The 23034-nt window shown below is 38.7% G+C and overlaps 2 protein-coding genes across 2 annotated transcripts in view; both read left to right on the top strand.

The window, feature by feature from the left end:
• LOC109044715 (Na(+)/H(+) exchange regulatory cofactor-like protein nrfl-1) overlaps positions 1–6213 on the top strand; it is a 70468-nt gene extending 64255 nt beyond the window's left edge. Inside the window, exon 2 of the mRNA XM_019062551.2 lies at positions 249–6213. Coding sequence (XP_018918096.1) covers positions 249–425 — 177 coding nt within the window. The 3' untranslated portion in view covers positions 426–6213. The remainder of the gene's footprint in view (positions 1–248) is intronic.
• A 3344-nt stretch (positions 6214–9557) lies between these two features.
• The window catches only part of Scsalpha1 (Succinyl-coenzyme A synthetase alpha subunit 1), a 43905-nt gene continuing 30428 nt past the window's right edge, over positions 9558–23034 (top strand). Inside the window, exons 1-6 of the mRNA XM_072305084.1 lie at positions 9558–9812; positions 11168–11394; positions 13120–13341; positions 13893–13997; positions 14993–15172; positions 16050–16184. Coding sequence (XP_072161185.1) covers positions 9776–9812; positions 11168–11394; positions 13120–13341; positions 13893–13997; positions 14993–15172; positions 16050–16184 — 906 coding nt within the window. The 5' untranslated portion in view covers positions 9558–9775. The remainder of the gene's footprint in view (positions 9813–11167; positions 11395–13119; positions 13342–13892; positions 13998–14992; positions 15173–16049; positions 16185–23034) is intronic.

Below are 23034 nucleotides of genomic sequence, written 5' to 3'. Positions count from 1 at the left end.
AAAAACGCCGAGAATCTTTTTTCAGTGAACTTTCGGTCTCTCAGCCCGGAACGGACGGTATGTCTATATAGCTCGGAACTTTATTTTTTCAGTGTGATATCACCCAGATATTAGTGTGATATCACCCCGATGTTAGCGTGATATCACCCAGATGTTAGTGTGATATCAGTGTGATTCATGAGCCCTGCCAATTTTTCAACCTTCTTGTCCTGCTCTCATTTCCTAATCGAATTTCCTCTCTGTTACAGATATCGGGGAATCAAAATTCGAGCGAGACGACGACGAACAGCGTGGAATCGACGACTCTCAACCTGAACATGTCGGCGAAGGAGCTGCGCGCCAAGCTGGCAGCCCGAGAGAAGTATGACCCGAAGAAGGACAGCCTAGATATCAAGAAAAAGCACGAGATCATCCAGAAGCTGTAACGCTCTATGTTCCGATATCTGTATCATTTCATTTGTTAGCCATATGATTTAGCTCGTAGAAAGTTTCCCACGTCGTATTGTTAAACCCTCCCATCGCGATGACTACTCTGACCAGCAGGCCGATTATTGAAACTGATCGACAAAGCTGTAGACAAAGACGACAAAAGGGATTTGGAGGGATCCTATTGGTGGAAGCGGGTGGTGGCAATGGACATAGGAAGCATAGGTAATGGACTAACTAACGGCAACCCACCAAAGACCCGACAGTTAGTCCATCATTTTCTTCCTTAGTCTATAAGAACCAACCATGTCAACCAATAGGATCGCTCTATACTCCCAATGTCTTCTTTGTCTATCGCTTTGTCTATCAGTTTCAATAATCGGCCCGCTGCTGGCAACCCTGATTTTCCTCCGTATTCAGTAAAAGGACTACATTTTGCTATTGGGAACTACAAATTCTGGCTCATTTCTAAAAACACTTACGTGTACAGGCAAATTGGATTGCATTTTGCAAAAAGGAACCAAGAGCATTGAAATGTTGCTAAGATTGTGTAACCTCTTTTGTCTTGGAGGATAAACCTGATCATCTTTAAAAATTGTCTATTTTACACGCTAAAACCTGTGAATCTAAGACAAAAATGTCCAAGTAATTGTCATATTTTTGCACGATTACAGGAGTTTGACGGCTAGAGTGAAGTTGCACAATCTTAGCAACACGGCGGTTCTCCTGGTTCCTTTTTGCGTAATGCAATCCAATTAATGTTACATATGTGGTTTCTAAATTAAAGAAACACTGTAAAAACACTTATGTGTGTAGGCTAACTAATGTTACATTCGTTGTTTCTGAACTAAGCCAGAAATTGTAGCTCCTAATTGCAGAACGATGTCCAAACAATGGATTAATTTAACCAAGATCTGCTCAATTCCACTGCCGTGCGAAGGTGAAACACCTTATGAGCTTTTGGACTTAGCCAAAATTTTTACGGTAAAATGCGTTTATTTTTGGAAAAAGATTTCCATATTTCTCGTCAAAATTTTCAGATATTTTAGATTCAAATACGACACGAATTATCTGAAAAATTGGAAGGAAAATATTCAACAGTTTTCATGAAAATTCGTGTTTCATCCAACGAAATCAGACAACGCCCAATGGTTCATAAGGCGTTTTTAGCACGGAAGTACATTACACATCGCCGAATTTCCTCTCGCGTTATTTTTTTGTCAACCGGAAAACTAAACATTCTTACTTGAAATTTTGCAAGATTTTTTTCAAAATTTAAGGAAATCTCGGGCGAAGTTTCAAGGCGTTATGTTGTGTTTTTTTCCTGTTAAAAAAAATGAAACATAAGCAGAAGTTAGGCAACGTGAAATTCAGTTAGGATCTGGTTAAAATCGACGATCGATCGATGTATTTACATGCGTTTATTTGGACGAAGATCAGTGTTGCCAACTTTCATGAGTCGCCACTGTCTCACCGAATCGTCCAAAGTAGTGTAACCTGGCCATATACGCTATCAGGGTCGCTGAAAGTTCTCTGGGGCGAAAATCAGTCAAAATTTCAGCCTTAAACTTTCCTTTCTCATGAATAATTCCCTCTTTTCCCTAAAATGTTGAGAGAAAGCATCAAGCAAAAAATTTCAGAAATCAGTGCGCTTTTCCATTACCTTCTCATTTTTTGCTTAAAATGGAAAAACTAGAAAAAGGGATGACAAAACAAAAAACTTCAAGAATCATCCTCTTCATAAGAAAATTTCCTTGCAAGTGCATGGATATCCCTGCGCAAAGCGCGATTTTCTTGCTCAAGAATTTTCCGCACCCCGGACGCTATAAATTAATGTCACATCACAATAAAGTGATATATAACATTTAGAAAGGTTATATTAGGTATTGTGATTGTTTAGATCCAATTTGATAAAAAGGAAAAGTTTTAATGTGACATCACCAATCTAACAGGACAGAGGAATTTTTCAAGCAGGCCTCTAAGGAAAATCCCAATAAGCAGGTTTTGTTATGACTAGATTTCACTGTACTTTATGATCCTTGAAGGAATAAAAAAAAAATCCAGGTGAATATTATTCAGCCAGCATTCAAATTTTTTTTCTGTTATCACCATTATCAGGTCTTCACTTTCCAAGGTTTTACACTACTTTTGTTTCCAGGACTTGTGTGATGATCCATTGATCCACCTGTAGGTTCGACTTTCGTTTTTTAGTTTTCGTAGGTATCATAGTTCATATCTGTACCATACAAGCCATCATCATTCTCATCTCTTTATTTGTAATCATTGTTTTATAATTTTTTAAGTTTCTCAACCTGTCTGCCAATCTACAGTGCTTTAGTGCGATGCCAAGTTTGGGCACATCAAGTTCGAAATAGAAATCAAAATTATAAACTCATGATAGCATGAAATGTCATGCTTTTATGTTATGAGGGTTGCATTGCATAACCTGTCTTTTATTTTTCAAATTATGTTTCAAAAATTTGTAAGGCCAGCTTTTAATGTATAAATTACCATTTAGGTACATAACATATCGGTGCCTAATTGAGAAAAATGCGCTTCTCAATTACAATGTTTAAAAATCTCCGGTTCATTTTAAATCAGATTTGCTCAAATAGAAGAAAATTGCTTTAAGCAAGTCGTCCGTAAATTTTGGGATCAAAATGTAAGCCAAGAACGGTTTTTCTTTGACCGAATATTTTTTACAGTTGGTATTTCTCCTTTTTTAATCAATCGAAAAATGAGACTCAATGTTTTTTAACGGCCTTCTCTTTTAATTTCTGGAAGTAATTTTCTTTTTCGTAAAAGCGTGAAAAGTGAATTTGATTTAGCATCAAGTAAAATCAAATTTAAAAGCAAAAATGAAATTTCTAAACGTCCTAAACGAAAGAATATCCGTCCATTTGTTAATTTAGAATAATTATGTAGCGTTTTTTATAAACCCTGTAGTTACCAGTCTTTGGCCTCCCAATATGCATTGAACCATTCAGGGGTTAAAAAATTCAGAGTAGTTTTATATCTATTTTAAAAGTAAAAAACATACCCTTTTCCGTTGGAACTTTGTATCAACCGCTGCCTTTAGCATGTGCCTTTTATGTTATGCAGCAACTTTTGACTATAAATAATTTTGTAGTAAATGTAAGAGCTTTAATTTTTTTCAATTGTATCCATTTTCCTCATTTTTTTCATTGAAGAATGCTAGGATTCATTGGATATTGAATAGTTGAGTGGTAAAAAAAAATTCTGATGTATTTTCATTGCTATGAAGAGATTTATTTTATTATTGAATTGAATTATAAATGTAACAAATTTTCAAGGTATGAAAAATTTCAGATCAGCTGTGATCTTTGTAAATAGTGAGCTGCAATGGTGAACATTGAGTTTGTTGCTTCTTTGTATTTTTCATTCTCGTAGTTTTAAATGAGGGACAGTGGACCACTAGACAAAGTGCGAATTCTTTACAGAAGACAAGATTCTTTAGTACACGTATCTGTAAAATATTTTCAAGAATTTGAATGGTCGTTTGCAGCTCATTTTTCCCCTCCATGAAGTCTACTCAGACTGAAGCAAAACTGCCTTTCAAATAATGCCTATTCTTCGAAATTTGAAAAATATAATTAGTCTTTCATAGAAACCTTGTAGCAGTATCAGTAAGGTTGTTACAGCATTCAATATGAACGCAAGTAGCCCAGAATGTTGAAGCCTCTCGTTACCCACTATTATCAACTGTCTTGAATATTTTTGGGGACATTGTATATAATATCATTTATCGTATAAACTTATATATTTAAGGTGTATATATTTTCAATTGTGTTTACATCATATGAAAGGATTTCCATCAGAGCTGTCACCTTGGTCGATTAGTCTAATTTTAGAACCCTCTAAAAATTATGTACGCATCTTTTTGAACAGTATTTTGAGTGTTACAAGCTCTGAAACTTGTTCATCTTGTAGGACAGTACTGAAAATTCTTTAAACGTAAAAAAGAGGTGCTGAATTCTTTCAGCGAGTGATACGTAACAAAGAACCATTCTTGTGTAGGGTACAGTTTGCTACAGCGAGTAAGCTTAAGCTGATGGTATGCAGTTAGAGGGGTGATCTCAATTGGAAGAAGACTTTTAAAACTTTTTAAAAAATAAAAAAAACATTAACGTTAATGTCGAATGGCCCAAAAAAGATCAAATTTGCAAAATTTAAGTCTTAACCCCCAACTTAGTCCTTGAATCAAGCACTGTACAACCATTTTTTGTAGTTCTGTGGTTAGTAATGTTTTGATGATATTCTGGCATTTATCTTTTTGGTATTAAAAACTTTTGGATACAAATAGGGTATGATTGCATTTAAGCTAAGGAATGTTAAAGTATTGTCAATCAATCAATACCCTTAGAGCTATAATTCAATCACGGTAGATTTCTTATGATTGATATTCTGTCTCATTTTCCATCAAAATTTATTTTGCCAGGTTTTGTGCTAAGTCAACAGTCTGATTTTCTACTTGTCTACTTTAACTCCTATCCCTCCGAGTAGAAATCCCGGACATTTTTTTCTTCTTCCTCTGGCTGGGACTTGCAACAGAGGGTGCAAAGTATTTTATCAATAAATTTCAAGGCCTAGTAATCATGGTCTTGAACATAGACCTTGCCTTAAGTATGTTCTGATGTTCGTAAAAACTGTAGACTGCTAGAGGCTCAGTTTCAATAAGTAGGTACGTAAAATTTCCTACAATTGTTGTTCTTTCCCCCTCTTTTTTTACATTAATTGAACAGTATCGCAGTAATTTTTTAAAAAAGCTTCGAATTTCTAATATGCATTTAAATAAACCCATTAGATTTGTAAAGTTCTTTTTGTAAGAAGTAACAAAGAAGGGAAAAAAACAATCTTCTTGCGAAAGATGTGGGAATTGAACTTTTTTTTTTATTTCCTATTTTCTTTTACACTTGTAATTTTTTTCAAAACTACTGTCCAATGTTCAAGTTTTTTTTTCTTTTAGAAATGTTGCCTCATTAGTCTGTGATAACAAGAATGCAATATTACAATTTTAGTTACTTTTTACACTTTCAGTGCTCAATAGCCATTGCCCGCCAGGTGCAGATTTTCAGATGGTGTTAGCAACACTTTACATTTATTTTACTCTTTTCACCTTAATCAGCCCCACTTTACAAGCAATGTCAACACACAGGGCCATGCATTTCGAGTGTAAACATATGTTGTATCCAATTATTACAGTCTCCTGACTGATTTTTAATGTTGCATTGAAATGTGTTTCATTTTCAAAGCCAATGTAAATTGATTTCTACATTTACGATTTTGAATGTCCTGTAGCTAATCGTTGGTATGAAAAATCTGCCTAGAGCCACCTGAGATGGTTAGTCAAGGTTGCCAGATTTTGCAATTCAATGTGGATATTTTTCGTGGCTTTGAATGGGGGAAAAGTGTTGTTTTTTCAATACTATTTAGCAACAATGTGATCGGTTTTGTGTGAATTTCATTTTTTCTCCAATGTTTTAATTTTTATTACTCCTAATTAGTAAATTACACATTGATCTTATCTATAAATGAACCCCATAGTGCAAGCAGGAAAGCACTAATGGTTAAGTTAAGTTGTTTACTGAGAGGAAGATGGGTTTTAAGAATGGTTGTGCTAACTTTTGATGACTATTTTTAGAGACCTCACCTTTTCAAGAAGACAAATGAAGATTCTTTGTCCAATCATATTTTGTTTCTTTTCCCTCTGATGTGTCAAATGCTATGAATGTACCTAATATGAATAAACATAGTGTAACTTTATAACTGGTGATTGTTATTTTTTACTCCTCAATTAAATACGATTTCTCGTATTTGTTTCCTGATCTCACCAATTTGAATCATAACGAAGCCATCAATATTTGTTTTAATTATTATAGAGCATCCGCCTTTGCCAGTTCAAATTGCAGAGCATGCGATGACTGCAATGCAATCCTAATTTCAAAATTGCTATACTGTTGCAAATTTTCGAATTATGTAGCTGTACAGAGCTAATTTACCCGCTGATCGGGGTTCAAGAATTTGAAATTTAAGAGGGGCAACATATACATTGGTTTGTCTCCAAATATGGAGACTTTTTCAAATGGACAGAATTTCTCTTAGTACGAGGTCTGTTAGTTTAGAAACCGGATTTTGGTGATAACTAACCCAATGTGCGTCCGAATTAGGTTTTCTTCAGCTTTGATAGCTGGTAATATACTTAAGAACGCTACGTTCACAATTTGAAAAATCTTCATTAGCTTCGTTGGTATGTGGGTTGAAGTAAGGCAACCTCATGGGTGTTTTGCGATTTTTATATTTGACCGAACTTGTCTCTCTTTTTCGGTCTTGCACTACATTTTCAACCCACAAGGATGATTGGAGTTTCGTCTTCATATCTTAGGCGTACAATCAAGTATTTTCACCGAAAATTATCCTATCCAAAATGTAGTCATTGTTAGAACGTTCAAGCAGCTAAAGGAAATTGACATTTGGTTGGATTTTCGTTCAACGGAGAACAATCAAGGGCAAGTGTACCTGAAACTTGATGCGTGTCTATATATTCTATCAAATTGTATGTACAGAGCCCTCAGAAATATTACACTGTTCAGCGAGCTCGAAACGACCATTTTCGAGCACTTTGCCCGCTTTTCTTCCACGTGACAAATGCAGTTGCCGTTGATGATCGATTCCAAGCTCCTCATCTTCGACGAACTCTGACCAGTTTTGAATCGTTAAACCACAAAACAGTGGAAACAACTTATAAAATGATCTTGGTAAACTCTACTTAGCATACCAAAATTTTGGTACAAGGTATACCGAGTTTAAAGTTAATGTTGAACCTTTGCTCTATCAGCGATCGCATGATGAAAATCGCAAAACGCACCTGACTTACTCGTATTCAAGATGACACAGAATAAACACTGATCAAAATAAATTAAAATCTGTAAACGTAGCGTTCTTAAGTATATTACCAGCTATCAGGAAAGCTCAAGAAAACCTAATTCGGACGCACACTGGGCTAGTTATCACCAAAATCCGGTTTCTAATCTAACAGACCTCGTATTATTGAGGTTTTTGAATTGAAGGACTTCAAATTACAGAGTTTGCACTGTATCCTAGTAGACACACTGCGATTTTTCAACAAGTCATGGTTTCTTTAAATTTGATCACCGTATGGTCACGTCAAAAAGAAGTCTTTTTTTTTTTTTTTTTTTGGGTATGCGGACGCGCTCAGAAAGGAACGTGTGGTAACACTAATTCTTCCTAGAAGATATGTTACCGAATCCATGGACAAGGACCCTATCTCCCAGGAGAAAATTTTCCTGAACTGTTTGTAAACACTTACCTAAACCACGCTTTTCTTCAATCTAAGAATTTTAGTCTTGGAACCTCAGGACCATCCTCTTCAATTATTGAGTTTTTAGATTCAAACTTGCGCCAATATTACCAGCAGGGCCGGATTTAGGGGCGGCAAATTTTGAAATTTTTTTCAGATAAAGGTATAAAAAAAAAAAATCGGATTCAGAAAAAAAATTACGAACTAGAAAAGGCCATAAAGTCTCTCATTTCCTGAGAGTAAAGGTATGGTAATTTCTAATTTTGTCGTCTTTCGGTGATACAAGAAACAGGACCTTCACTTAGTCGAGTTAAGAGAGAAACCAAACACGCAATTTGGCCTGGAACGGCGCGCTGCAGAGGGCAATGATAACGAAGACTTCACATGAAAAGGAGAAGCCCTCGAGGCGGCAGTCGGCACGTAATACATATTAGCGCCTACAAAACTGCATGAATACTTCAAGCATTGCGTCAAACAAAGCTGTCCGCTGCGGTTGGCGTGAGACGCATAGCGCCTACAAGACTGTAGGAATACTTCACGCATTGCGCAAAACACAGTGAGGTCAGCGCGGCGCGGCGGCGGAGGTTAAGATTATTAAACCTTATTTATGTTTGTTCTTTCATAATTTTTTCGTTCATTTCTTATAAATGGAAGGCGTTGTCCACACAGCGATAGGTTTACGAGACTAAACTTTCGCGCAAAGTTCCGTGAACTTTTGCTAGTAGTGTTGACAGGTCTTTCGCAAAAAATGTGTCCATTACGATTTCACGCGTCTCAGCAACCACCCCCCCCCCCCTCCGGCATGTTCACTTGATGGTTTTTATTGATGTCTCAAAACGAATGAAAATGAGGGGGCTGCAAAATACAGGCGGCCCATGGGCGGCAAGTAGGTAAATCCGGCCCTGATTACCAGGCGCTCTTTCTCTTTGCATTTGTAAAAAGTCAGGAAATATTTTTTCCTGGAATATAAGGTCCCTTTTTACAGATCTGGTCCCATAAATTGATTTATCTGTACTAAAAATTCTGTGAAGGAAGTAGCACGCTCCTGTTCCTTCCTTGCAAAAGTTGACACACTGAAAAATGTAACCACCTTTATCAGCCTGGTTTTTTTTGGAAACAGCTTATTATGTGCCACTAATATCCCTGTACGGATAGGTGCTTTTATGTATGGGCTAGATAAAATGGTTCCTAATTTCTAAATGTAGTACAATTGAGTATAGTTTTATAGTTCTGAATAGGAAGAAAAAAGAAATTCAAAAGTGAAGAAATTGAAAGAAATTGAAAGAAAGTTCAAAAATTGAAAGTTCAAAGAAATTGAAAAAAGTCAGATTAGGTACATTCACACTGCCAATAGTTCTTATTTTTCTCGAGCCTAAGTAAATACTCATCAGTCATCATTGCGATTATAGCAAGTAATGCACCAATTTAAATAAATTAGAATAAAATAATTAAAATCATCGTGAAATTCAAAGTGCCTTCAAATCGCATGCATGCAACTTATCCTACAATCAGTATATTTTTGCCGGCTTCTAAGGCGTCGTCAATGTTATAAATTCTTCACATTCGTATTGAGATAATCCTTTTTTATGAGCCATTTAATTTTTTACTTTTCTTTAAAACTTTAATGAGAGTGCAAAAAAATGCTAAGATATCATTGCCTCAAACCACGGCTCCACGAAGAAGTGTAATAACTTACCTTATCACCTCTCACAATTTTGATAAGCTTTTTTCATAATTAGGCGGGCAAATTGATCAAGTTGGCGCCTTGTGAAAAGTGTGGTACCACTGAAATTAACCTATATTTATTTTGGTGGAAATTTTTTCGTTCCTTTCGCTCGCGGATTGAAACCTTCGACCCTTGTTTCAATGTTGCGACGGCAAATCGTGGAGTTTCTTTAGCACTACAGCCGAAGTATTATAATTATCCGCCGGCAGTTTTATCCCTCCCTCCGTGCTGAGTAATTTTCACCTTCACGTCTCCTATTTTAGTCGAATACTCGTTCTGTTACAATGGCAGCCTCCTCCAGAGTTTTCGCACGATTTGTGGGTGAGTAATTGTCCCGTCACCCCTTTATTTAATGTCAAGTCATGTAATTTGACGTTCTCCAACTCGTCAACAAACCTCTTCGTTATTTGCCCCGATGCCCCTTTGATTTTCGTGTCTGCTGTCCCTCTTGAGGGCTTATCAGTTTTGGGGCTGGTTATGATTTATTTACCCTTCGTGACTAACCTTACTTACCTATCCCAAGCGGAAATCACACTTTGCACATTTTTTTTTTCCTTCGCCTGTCGGCTCCATAACTTCAAGAGCCTGAGTAATTCCCGGAAACTTTACATCTTCGTATCAATGTAATTTTCCCTGACTCCCTTCAAATGTAGTTGCCTTAGGATTGTTGGCTGCGATCCTTGATGTTTGACCTTAGGCTAGTTGATACATTTTTATTTTTACCACACCTGATAAACTTCAAATAGCCGCTCTAGGACATTGACAGGCTTTGAATTTCAGTGAATCACCCGGGCCACGGTCTATCTTTCACCATATGTCCTGGTTTGCTTTGGACTTATTTCTCCCAGGCCCAGTGTGTCTTTCACTTCTCATGGTCATTACCAGGCATCAGACCAGTCTATTTGATCACCCTTCGGTGCACATCATATCTCCTTTTCCTCCGACAAAGTAGTTGTTTTTTATCACCTGCATAGTCGACTACATCTCTGTTTACACAATGCTGTTTATATCTTATCTTCCTCTATTCTGTTGCTCAACTGTTATGAAGTTGAACTTTGAACCTTTCCTAGCTGATCAAGCTTCTGTTTTGAATAAAACTACAAAATTTCTCGATCACTTTGATTGGAAGTTTTTACTTACACCAACAGTAGGTAGCTGTATTGTATGGATTTCTCCAAACGGATTGTAATAGAGTAAATTTCTCTTACTTCAAATAAATGTGAAGCTGTCCTTTACGTACGAGAAAACAGGAGGTTAAATCAGCCAAGTGTGTTGGATGGAAAAATGTTGTAAAAGGCTAGAGCTAGCTCCTGTATGATGGGACAAAATTAAAACCCTTATCAGCCTTGAATCAGCGTAGCTTAGTATTTTATGTATTTATACTGTATGATCATCCAGTGTCGATGTTAAAATGTACCTTTCTATCTTAGAGCTCAATGGGCAACCTCTAAGAAGAAAGTCTGTAGAAATATAATGTAAATATAATTTAGTTTTAAAACATTTTGGAAGGAAGTATCTACAGAATGTGTCAATAAAATTTAATTTTCCTGGAAGTCATGCGTCAAATACAATATGCATAATGTAGATTAAAAATCAAATATAAGAGACTTTTCAAGCAAAGAAAGGATAATGATGGAGGCAGTCTTTTTCAATGAAATTAATTTTGTGTGTTGCAGTTTCTTTAAATAATGCAAGAGCTAGTAGCAATGTGTACTCTCAAACTAGACCCAACCTTAAACTGACCAGCAAAACAAAAGTAATCTGCCAAGGTTTCACTGGAAAGCAAGGTACGTTCCACAGCAAGCAAGCCATCGAATATGGAACGAACATGGTTGGAGGTGTCTCGCCCGGCAAAGGAGGCAAAACTCATCTCGATTTGCCAGTTTTCAACTCCGTCAAAGAGGTACTTATTGATTTTTTTACCGATTAATAGGTATGCAACACAGTGGCATGGCGTGCTTTGCGATAAATTGATTGATCTGCCATTTAAACCTATGGGAAAGGATCGATAGATAGTGTGTTCACAACAAAAACCTTAATAATCGATTCTTCGCCACATCTTCAATTGGGGGAATATCAGTAATCCATCATTCACGCCTCACCACTGAAAAAAAATTATTTTGAAAATCCCTGGACATCTGATGCCTTTTTTAGGTGCTCAAAATAGGCGCATTTAATCAATGCATTCTTTTGGAAGAAGAAAATTAATGGATGACGAAAAAAATCAAGGCCATTTTTGGCTCTAGCAGCAAAAAGTAAGTAGGTATTGCCAGCTGCGACAACTAGCTTAAATTATTTTTGTGTCTTTTCTGACTTTGATGAACAGGTCACTTGTACATGAAGAATGAGAATATATGAATAGACCATGCATTTGACCAGGAAAAGATTGTTCTTTGACACTGTAAGCGTATTTTCGTCGATGATCAAGTTGAACCAAAATGGGTGGCTCAAGCGGTTTCATATTTTGTTTTGACGCGATCATAATTTTTTGGAACAACATCGGGACTCACCAGACAGGTAGAAGGTGGAATTCTTGCAAACGTTAGAGCCAAAATATAATCCTACAAAAAGTAGGGTTTAAAAATAATGACCTGATGAAGATGATGGCATCTGACCAGCATCAATTTTGAAAATCTGTTTACAAACCCGTTAACGATCTCGCCGCCATTTTCGGGGCATTTTGGTGCAAATGATCATCAATGAAAATACGCTTTGTGAAAAGAGCTGTTTAGGCATGCTAGATGTTAATGCTCTTTTATTTTCTGCTGCTTAATCCAAAAATGACCTTGGTTTTTTGCTATCATGCTGCAAATTCCCAGAAAATTTTCCCTCCAAAAGTTTTCAAAACCTGTTTTTTCCTTACTTAGACAACCCTCTTTGAAAGCTTTAGAGGACTGGAGGAAAATTTCATAAATAAATTCCAAGGAATGATGTTTTCTGATCATCAATGTTCTTGTTAAAAAATATAATGTGGCTTAAAATCTGCATCATCACAGATTGAGACGTGTATTTTTTTATTTTTACTTCCCCTTGTTTTTTCTCCAGTTTCACCATAGATATCTAAGTATGTTAGCATTGGTGGTAATTTTCTAAGGCTTGTAGGTGTCAGGTGCATCAGTGATAAAATCCTGATAGGTACTTATAAATTATCAAAAAATATTGATATCTGTTGGTCTGTCCAAATGGCAAACCTCTAGATGATGACAGTGAAACTTTCAAACTAGGTATCTCATTAATGATGTTGGAAAATCTCTGCTCTCTTTATATTTTTTTGATAGAGAACAAATCAACATTACTCCTCGGAGTTTCACAGATTTTTTTTTTACACAGCAAAGAAAAATCACAGAAGTTTTTAAGAACTGCTATTGAATAGTTTTTCATTTAAAAGTTAAAGTAAGTATAACCGTTAGCTTTATTATTCTATGGTATAACAGAAAGTCTGCAATGTCGCTAACGGAGATATGTGGTTTGGGAATTACTCTGTCAATGTGTCTTGGACCTAATTATTTTCAAAATTAATAATTGGTACAAGGGTGCTTTTTTCTAAGGGTCTCAATAATTTTTGATAAAGTTCTCTCATATAAAGAATGTTTGAAAAGTCATTCATATTTCGGTGTTATTATTTTAGGCCAAAGATGCAACCGGAGCTGAAGCCACTGTGATCTACGTTCCTCCACCTGGTGCTGCAAAAGCTATTTTTGAAGCCTTGGATGCTGAAATGCCTCTGATTGTTTGCATCACTGAAGGTATTCCTCAACAAGATATGGTCAAAGTGAAACGGCGGCTTGTCGAACAAAACAAATCTCGATTGATTGGCCCCAACTGTCCTGGAATCATTGCCCCAGACCAGGTGCGTTTGCACTAATCATCATCTTTAATTTTAAGCGCTGAAAAATAAATGCAAGTAAAATTAATTATTGCATTTTATGTTACTTTGAGCTTGGTGAATCAAACAAAATTGAATGGTATGAATAATCTCAAAGTAATTCAAGCAGGGTTTCCAGCAGCCTGGAAAATCTGGAAAAGTCAGAGAATCAATAAGATAAGTCAGGAAAATTAACAGGAAGTGTTTGACTGAAGTCAGCGTAAGTAATGGAAATGAAACAAATCTGTTCGCGAAAGGAAATTTTGTATGAAAGTTAGGGGATGTCTGAAAATCGAAAAATGAAGGAATTTTGGAAACCCTGTAAAGAGAGAAATCAAAGTTGACTCTGGTATTTAGCTCCCCACTCAGTACTTTGTAATGTAATTTATCACTAGATTATTTTGTTTTATTTATTTTCACTTGTATCTGTTGGTAAGAAAGTACTTGTCTATGATTGCACAGTTTAATTTTTGTACAGTCGAATTCTTCTTGTGTAACTAAATGTTTAAGCATTAAAATAATTTCGGAAATTTCAGTGCAAAATTGGGATCATGCCGGGTCACATTCACCAAAGAGGAGTTGTTGGTGTTGTATCAAGATCAGGAACTCTGACCTATGAGGCTGTCCACCAAACCACACAGGTGAGTTAAGTTTTTGTTAATTAGAACTCGAACATCACTCCTCATGGTTGACCAATTTCAGAAAAAGCACATGTCCATGTGGTGTTGTCAAAATCGTGCAACTTTGCCGTTTTTACTCCCATATAAAAGAACACGCATGCCAAAATTGATCTCCGAACTGGTTTCTATGACTTGCTTGCTAGGTACTTAAATAAGATTTTGAAGAGAAAACATAGATCTTGTTTAGGAGTCAGTTGGGTTTAAGCCAAAATTTTAGAGACTCCCCAAAAGTGGTTTAAAGGTCGAGATTTCAGTTCCTATTCGGAGCTCTCCAGGAAATTCAGTTTGAAGGAGCGCTTCGAAACTGTGGCGTATAACTTATTTTGATGTGCTAAATAATTTGGTTTTTCATTTGAAAAGTTCTCACCTAAGTATGTGGACTCATTTGGGAAGAAACACGAGTCTAGTTTAAACCTGTTTTGGTCCAATAGGATAGATCCATTATTGGTGGTCAATTTGACATAATTTGATTTTGATGTTTCTTGCAATTATTTTCACCCATTTAAGTTATGTAATAGTTATGAGCGATTGCACAAGATCTAAATTACAGCTTCATTAAAACTGCAGTTGCAAAGCAACTAAGTAGACAATAGTGTTTGAAACTTGGCACGTAGTCTTAGCACTCATTTGGCCTGCAACTTTTTTTCTCAGGGGCTAAAATGAAAAATTGCCCTTTCGAAATGCTTTGAGTCAGGAACCCGCCGAAAAATCCCAAAAACGGAGTTTAACAAGGGTTTTTTCAGTGGTCAAGGCTTGGCCGCTTGTTTCATTTCTTAGCGGCAAAAGGCGGTTTCTTACCGGCAAATTGCTGTTTGGCCGGCGTGTGTTTCAAACACTGGCAGACAATGTATTCACGAAAACAACCCGTCCTTTTCTATCAAATAAAAATAATATTCGATTTATACCGCGTCATTAGTTCTATGTTGGGTACTGATCATACTTTGTCTCTCTCCTAGGTTGGACTTGGTCAAACTTTGTGCGTGGGAATCGGAGGAGATCCATTCAACGGCACAGATTTTATCGACTGTTTAGAAGTCTTCCTGCACGACCCTGAGACCAAGGGTATCATTCTTATTGGAGAAATCGGTGGTGTTGCTGAAGAGAAGGCTGCCGAATATTTACTAGAACACAATTCTGTAAGTTTTTTAACATTATTCCATTTTTATCCAGAATATTACTTGTGAAAAATCTATGCAGGTTGTCTGTGGGGGCCTGCAGTAATGAAGTGTGAAGTTAAGATTACAGAATAAGGGAAATGATCCAGTTTTTCTGATCTAGTTTCGGGAGGTTGCTAACTTAAATTTCAGACCCAAATTGATCATTGGCTAAATGTGCCTGCGAAAGGCAATACATCATTTTTTTTTTTTGTCGTCGGCATTACTTCTTGACAACTTGAAGTATCATAAGGGGTTAAATATTTGGAGTGCAATATGTAAGAAAATTCTCAAACCCATTCAAGAAGGCACCCATTCTTTCCCTTAATGTTTCATCAAAGAAACTAACCTCAGAAACTTAAGAAGAGCTACACTAATGACATCACGAACATTTTGGATATGCATTTAAGAAAATATTTGAAAATTCGATTTTCTCATCAAATAGTGCTTCTAATACAATTCTTTGTGTATGCATGAGTTTAGTATAACGTAGATGTGATAAAATCAATGCCCAGCTGAATATTTTTATTTCAACTTTAAGAGTTCTGTATTTCTTTTTTTTTTCTGTCGTCACAAGACATTACATCGTCTGTTTCACTTAACAACAGTTTTTCAAAAAATTAATGTTTTAAATAAAAAATTATACTTTGATGGTTTCTTTCTGTCATTTCCGATACACACTAAGAAGAAGAATAATTTATTCTATTATGAACATGTACCAGGTACCTGCGACAAAACAAGGAAATGCCTTTTTCATTCCAAATCCCGATTATCAAAAAAATGCCCAGTAGTTTAAATTACTCAGTTATTTCTTTCGTTTTGAAGGTGTTTTAAAACAATCGTATGTTTTTTATTTTAGGGAAGCAATGCTAAGCCTGTTGTTTCATTCATTGCTGGATTAACAGCTCCCCCCGGAAGGCGGATGGGACATGCTGGTGCCATTATTTCAGGAGGCAAAGGTGGTGCCCAAGACAAGATCAAGGCTTTAGAAAATGTGAGGATTAAAAATCATTATTTTCTCAAAATTTATTTTGATTTTATCTTTAGCTAAGATTTTTCCCTTCCAAAAGGATGTAGATGTTTCTTTGAAAGCGTCTTTTGAAAATTCAAAAATTGACAAAATTGTCACCAAATGTTAAATGGACCGCTTGTAGCAGAAAGGAACCAAGCCATATCAGTTATTGACCAATTTAACTGGGCAATTTATTTTTTTACAAGAGAGCGTTTGTGCGGATTCTTATGAAAATTTTAAGAAATTTGCCTTGTAATATGCGGAAATTTCACCGAAATTTGCACAAAAATACGCAGAGTCATTTTCTTGTAAAAAATAAAATTGCCAAATTTAAAGTGGCTGTTGTGGCTAGGTTCTCTTCTTCATAACATGGTCAAAATCAGGTAAACTTTTATTCCTATCGGTACTACAAACAGACATTAGGAATTTTTTGATTCTTCATTGGATATGAACGTTTTTGCAGGAGATAAAGACATATTTACCAAAATTCTTTTTTGAAATTGTAGAGTAAGAATGCTTGCAGAGTGAAAATTTAAATCTCTGCAAAATTTAAAGTACCAGGGTTGCCAGCGACCGGGAAAACCGGGAAAAGTCAGGGAAAAAAAATCAACCGGGAAAAGTCAGGGAAAGTCAGGGAATTTCGGTGTTGGTCAGGGATTTTTCTGATTTCTCGTGGAATTAGGCGCGGGCGGTCTCGGGCTCGCGTTGCGGGATCAACTGGATCAATTTCACTTTAACAGACTGCGTCAGATCCATACTTAAAAGTCAGGGAAAAATATTGGAAAGTCAGGGAAAAGTCAGGGAATGGAAAAAAATAATTTGGCTGGCAACCCTGAAGTACGAACAAGAGGCAGAGTTCCAGACTTGAATCTTAAATGTCGCAGTGCTCGACTTACAAAACTGCAAAACATCAACTGATTTTAGTTCCAAAAACATCCATGAAGAAAAAAAAAAAGAATATGCATTTGCCTAATCAGTAGGTTCAATTTTGATTACTGAGAAATACGATGGGGGGGTGGGGGGGGGGGGGGGGGGGGTGGGGGGGGGGGGGGGGGGGGGGGGGGGGGGGGGGGGGGGGGGGGGGGGGGGGGGGGGGGGGGGGGGGGGGGGGGGGGTGGGGGGTGGGGGGGGGGGGGGGGGGGGGGGGGGGGGGTGGGGGGGGGGGAGGGGGGGGGGGGGGGGGGGGGGGGGGGGAGGGGGGGGGGGGGGGGGGGGGGGGGGGGTGGGGGGGGGGGGGGGGGGGGGGGGGGGGGGGGGTGGGGGGGGGGGGGGGGGGGGGGGGTGGGGGGGGGGGGGGGGGGGGGTGGGGGGGGGTGGGGGGGGGGTGGGGGGGGGGGGGGGTGGGGGGGGGGGGGGGGGGGGTGGGGGGGGGGGGGGGGGGGGGGGGGTGGGGGGGTGGGGGGGGGGGGGGGGGGGGGGGGGGGGGGGGGGGGGGTGGGGGTGGGGGGGGGGGGGGGGTGGGTGACAGCGTATATGCGTCGAACATCTCCCTACTCAACTTGTCGATATGCGTAGCAAAAATCGAGCACTCCTTTCGCTTGTGTGTAGCCCTGCCTTGTGAAAAAGACGGCGTAGGCGCTTTGTGACGTTGCCAAAGTTACTCCGATGAAACACGATTTCTTTCTTTGGATTTTTTAGAAAAGCTGATTAGTAATTAAATTCATCGCATAGCGTCAAGAACCGGAAAATTCCAGGAATTATCAGGAAACGAAAATTGTCTCCGAAAATTTGAGAATCCTACAGAGAATTTGTGTCGAAAACTGGGAATATCATCCGTTTCTACTTCGAGAACATCGAGTTCTTGTGTGTTCATCATGAGTTATCTTCAATATGTGACGAAGTCTGTGAAAATGAACTTAACCCATCAAAAATTCAAAATTGAGACATTGGTACATTAAGGTCCTTTTTTCACAGATCCTGTCACATATTTTCCTTTCTTCGGATGGAACTCGACAACGCAATTTTGGGGACGCGCACAGGAAAACAGACCAATAAAAAGACCCTAAATATTTTCTATTGGTCTGTTAAAACTTATAAATTCACATGCGCGTAAAATTTTAACCTTGAAATTTCATTTTAACCTAATTATAGCAAGGTGGAAAAATGGTGCTGGGTCCACTCCATTTCGCGGGGAAATCAATTAGAGTTGAAAAAATTTATCTTCGACTCTAATTATTTGTGGAACTTCTTGCCTTTGATTTTCCCGCGAAATGGTGTGGACCCAGCACCATTTCTCCACCTTGTTACATATAGTATTCGAGCCCTCTTCTTAGTGGTTTTTTTTCGCCTAATGGACCACTAGCCAAGGTACGAATTTAAGCAGTCTGATACATGTTTCTTGACTAAAATTTTACGCAGAACAAGATTCGCGCAACGAAAATTACTGAAACCAACTCCTAAGTAAGATATTAACGTTTTTATTTCACATTGGTTACGAGGAATTTGAACTGCCCGCTCACAAGAAACTCAAAGCTCTACGTGAGTCAAATCGCGCACTACAACGGTTTCAGCAAGCTTCTCAATCCAACAATGTTCATTTCCCACCCTGTGTTGTTCAAACTATAGGCAATTTGCTACAGCTGAGCCAAAGCGTCAAGATTGAAGTTGCCAAATTTTTATATCGCAGAGAGTGTCATGATAACGTTTAGCGCGCGATGTGAATCACGTAGAACATTGAGTTTTCATGAGCGGGTGGTTTGAATTCACGCACCAAGAATCATTTAATATCCTCGTAAGGAGTTGATTTCGGTAATCTTCGTTGTGCGCATCGTGTTCTACAAGAAATTTTGGTGAAGAAACATGAATCAGAATGCTGAAATTCGTACCTTGTCTAGTGGTCTATTATAGCCTAGTTTAAAATGTAATAATTTTACGCGCAAGTGAGTTTTTAAGCTGTTGAGTATTTTTTATTGAAATTCGACAACGTTAGAATGTTGAGGCAGCGTCCTGCTTTAAGCACGGTCGTGGAGAGCGGGCGTTCGGTTCGGTTCGGTTCGCAAGTCGCGACGAATCGGTGACGAATCGAAAGAAAAGTAGGTGATCCGGGTGCTTGTGCCATTAGCGAGCGACTTATTCGCGCGAACGATGAGCCTCGCCCGTCTACTGGCATCGCCGTGTCACATTCAAATTGACACGTTAACACCGTTTTCCATCGCTTCCCCCCACCTCCTCCCCCCCCCCCCCCCCCCCCCGCCGAGCAGTCGCGGGAGCCCAATGCCAGACATTGACATTGGTGGAGCTGGGCATGAAAACTCGGCGTGCAGATTAGGCATGCCCCCCCCCCCCCCCCTCCTGCATCCCACGGTTAAGAGTGTATCGACGGTGAAACTACCAAACCACGTATCTCGTTTGCGGTGTTTAAAAATCTACGCTCGCATTTTATTTTTTTGAAGTAGACCAAATCGATATCATTCCTTGAAATTTTCACAGAATTTTCTCCGCACGAAGAGGAAAAATCGCAGAAATTTTCAAGACTGGACGTTAAGTAGTTTTTCATTTAAAAAATAAAGTGCGACAGGAAGTCTGCGACGTCGCAAACCGAGATACGTGGTTTGGTAGTTTCACCGTCGGTATGCCTTGAGAAAAACGCCATACTATACCCAGAGACAAGAGACCCTCCACTAGTATCTTGGCCAGGGAAACGTCGAGGAATTTCATTTCCTAAATTCCACCTTGTTTGTTTATAAACGGCCGTAAGGGCGACTTGAAGCCTGAAAACTCGTTGACCAATCAAAAAGCGGCACAGTTTTCCTGTAGTAAAAAGGTACGAATAATCATACTCTGTCTATAAAGTTACTCCAGGGTTTCCTACATCCTCTTTCGATAGAGCCCACCTTTCATAAAGCCTGCATGCACCCAGTTTGGTCACTAATTAGAATTCTTTTCAGCTGTCACAAACATGTACGTTTCCGTATTTTCATCTAGAAGTTTCAAACTTATCGTTCCGTTTATTGTTTTCAGCCGATGGTCAATGTTTTCTTCTTCTTGACACTTCAGACTATTTCCAGATATCATTGTTTGGTTGGAGGCACGAGAGAATATTAAGTAGGGTCTTAATCCGCACTCTGGCTAAATTTTTCCATTAAAATGATACTTGAATCAGTTCGTCACAAAAGGGCATAACTACAAATCAGAGATGAGCCCGGAGCATCATTGATTTATATGGACAACAGAGTTCATCGCCCAGAGTGTAGTTACGACAAGTCGCTTGACATAAACGTTTCACGAGTATTTGAAAAAATTAAGCCGAGTGTTTCAGTTCTGAAAGAATTGAGATCATTCATTCGTTGCACTGCCAGCTCATGTCGTTATCGTTATACCTTGAAAACATAAATTAATTTTTAAGTGCTAATGGATTAATTGGTGACAAAATCACGATGAATGAGTATAATTAAGACTCTAAATTGCGCGGATTCGTCTAGCACCTCGATGTGGTTTACTTTATAGGCCTATCAAACTTGCATTAATCTTCCCGAAAGACATTTATACACACCCATTCCTTCTAATGATTCATACGGTATTTAAATTGAATTTTTCAGCAAAAAAAAGGGGGGAAAGAGACAAAAAGAACAAAAATGACATTCAAAGAGAAATAAGAGTATATACAGGATTTATGTCGCGTGGTTTTTTCTGTTATAGGGCGAAGTAAGTGAGATATTTCCGCGGGAAGAGTCACGGCAATATTTTACTTTGGTTTGGAAAATTCGGCAAAATCGGGCAAATTTTTTTCCTTCCAAAATTGTCCTGGAACTATTTCTAAAACTAACATTATCGCAATTAAACAAACCGTATAGGGCATCAAGAAAATGAGATGAGTAAAAAATGACCACAAGTACGGCCCTAAACATTCGATGTTGGGCTACCACACTCCATTGAGACTCCTGCGTGACGCACAATGGATCGAGCCAATAGGCGAGGCCGGACAACATTTGGAAAGTTTTAACGCTGATAACTTCGTGTATACAAAACTCCGAGGTCCTAAAAGTGGTTCCGTTGGTTTTCTCGTAAAATTTGCTCCTGGAAACACCCTTGGAAAAAAAAAATACATTGGATCTAGAGTCCAGACTCTTAAAAATTTCGACAAGAAAAAATACACTTGATTCAATCGGATTTTTGCTTAAATCAAGAACCAAGCCTCTTAATTTGAGCGATTTCCTTATGATTTAAGCAAAAATCTGATTGAATCAAGAGTATTTTTTCTTGTCAACCTTTTCAAGAGTCTGGACTTTAGATCCAATGTGTTTTTTTTTTTTTTCCAGTGCCCCTTAAAGTTAAAAAATAGTGTATCTCCTCCGGAGAATACACTAAAATGTGACGAGATAAACATCAACACTGAAAAAACAATATGCTGTTTTAGCATCTATGATGTCGAAAATGTGTCTGGTGATCCTAACATGCTGCCTTGATTGCCCACGCAGTTGAATTTGCATTCACAGCATGTTTAACAGTGAGGGCAGTAAAGGCAGCATCTTGGGATCACCAGACGCATTTTCGACATCCTAGATGCTAAAACAGCATATTATTTTTTTCGGTGAAAATTTGAAGTTTTAGTAAAAAATCTCATGTCCGACCTCTCTCATTGACTCCATCCTCTGTGCGACGTCTCATTAAGAGGCGCTTGGCGGGGGCTTTATGCGTTGAGTGTTGACCCAGCGGGGCGGTCTTTCATTAGAGAAGCCCATTTTGCCAAATCGTGCGCTTTTTCCCCGAATCCTAAGGGAAAATCCGTGCTTTTGCACGTCGACGCGGCAACCCTGGCAACTTTTCGCCGCGCAATTTTGCTTTCATCGACTCCGGGCGCATATCATCGTCGCTAATTTCTCGGCTCCATTACACGTAGAGACAAAATGATCGCACCTCCGCAGCAACATGCGCGACGATCCATTCGTGGATCGATGGATCGATGAATCGGTTAAAGTGCTGGTTAAACCTGTGGGAAAAATCGATTATTGATCATCGATTATTAACGCCTCGCCGTTTAATCCACGCATGAATGAGCACCGAGACAAGAACTCACTTAAGGTGGATCTATTGAGCTGAGTTAGGCGTATGGTGTCTAATCACACCTGCAAAAACAGGAAAATACCGGTATTCGCGATGGAAAAAATTTGGTTCGTATCGAACTTTAAAGGTTTTCGGTTCAGATTACCAAAGTTGTCATATACGTATATATTTCACTACAAAAATCAGGGTTGCCGCAGTCAGGGAATACCGGAAAAACCGGGAAATTTCAGAGAATTTTAAAGAGTCAGGGAAAACCGGGAAATGTCGGGGAACATGGCGAAAATGTCAGCGACAATTTGTAAAATCACCTTCATTTGCTGTCTAGAACAGGTTTGAGGTTTCAAACGACTTTTGCCTTAAAACTATTTTCAAGCATGCCTTCTTAACCATCCGTCACATCTTCAATAATTGTCAGGGATTTTCACTAAAATGTGCCAGGGAAATCAGGGAAATGTCAGGGAATTTCACTTTCTAAATTCTGTGGCAACCCTGTCCTTAGCACGGCGGTGTTGGACACGTCCAGTTGTTATCCGTGGCCAGTTGGCCACCCTGATACCATTGAACCCGGGAAAGTAACCTAGCGAGCTGACCTAGGTCCAGAACCCTTTTCATACTCACCGCGCACCGAACGCGGGGTCCGCTCATCAAGTAGCAGTTGGCAGAATTTCATATATGAATCCATGTAATTTCTCTCGAGCCCTATAATTTACGAGCGGACCCCTTCTACCCGTGACGGTCCGGTCGCGGTTCATACTCTCCGCCGCGCACAGAACGCGGGGTCCGCTCATCGAGTAGCGGTTGGCAGAATTTCCCATAAGAATCCATGTAA

The sequence above is a fragment of the Bemisia tabaci genome, chromosome 10 (genome assembly GCF_918797505.1).
Source record: "Bemisia tabaci chromosome 10, PGI_BMITA_v3".
Lineage (NCBI taxonomy): Eukaryota > Metazoa > Arthropoda > Insecta > Hemiptera > Aleyrodidae > Bemisia > Bemisia tabaci.
The sequence above is the reverse complement of the archived record's forward strand: the minus strand, read 5'-3'. Positions and strand labels throughout refer to the sequence as shown.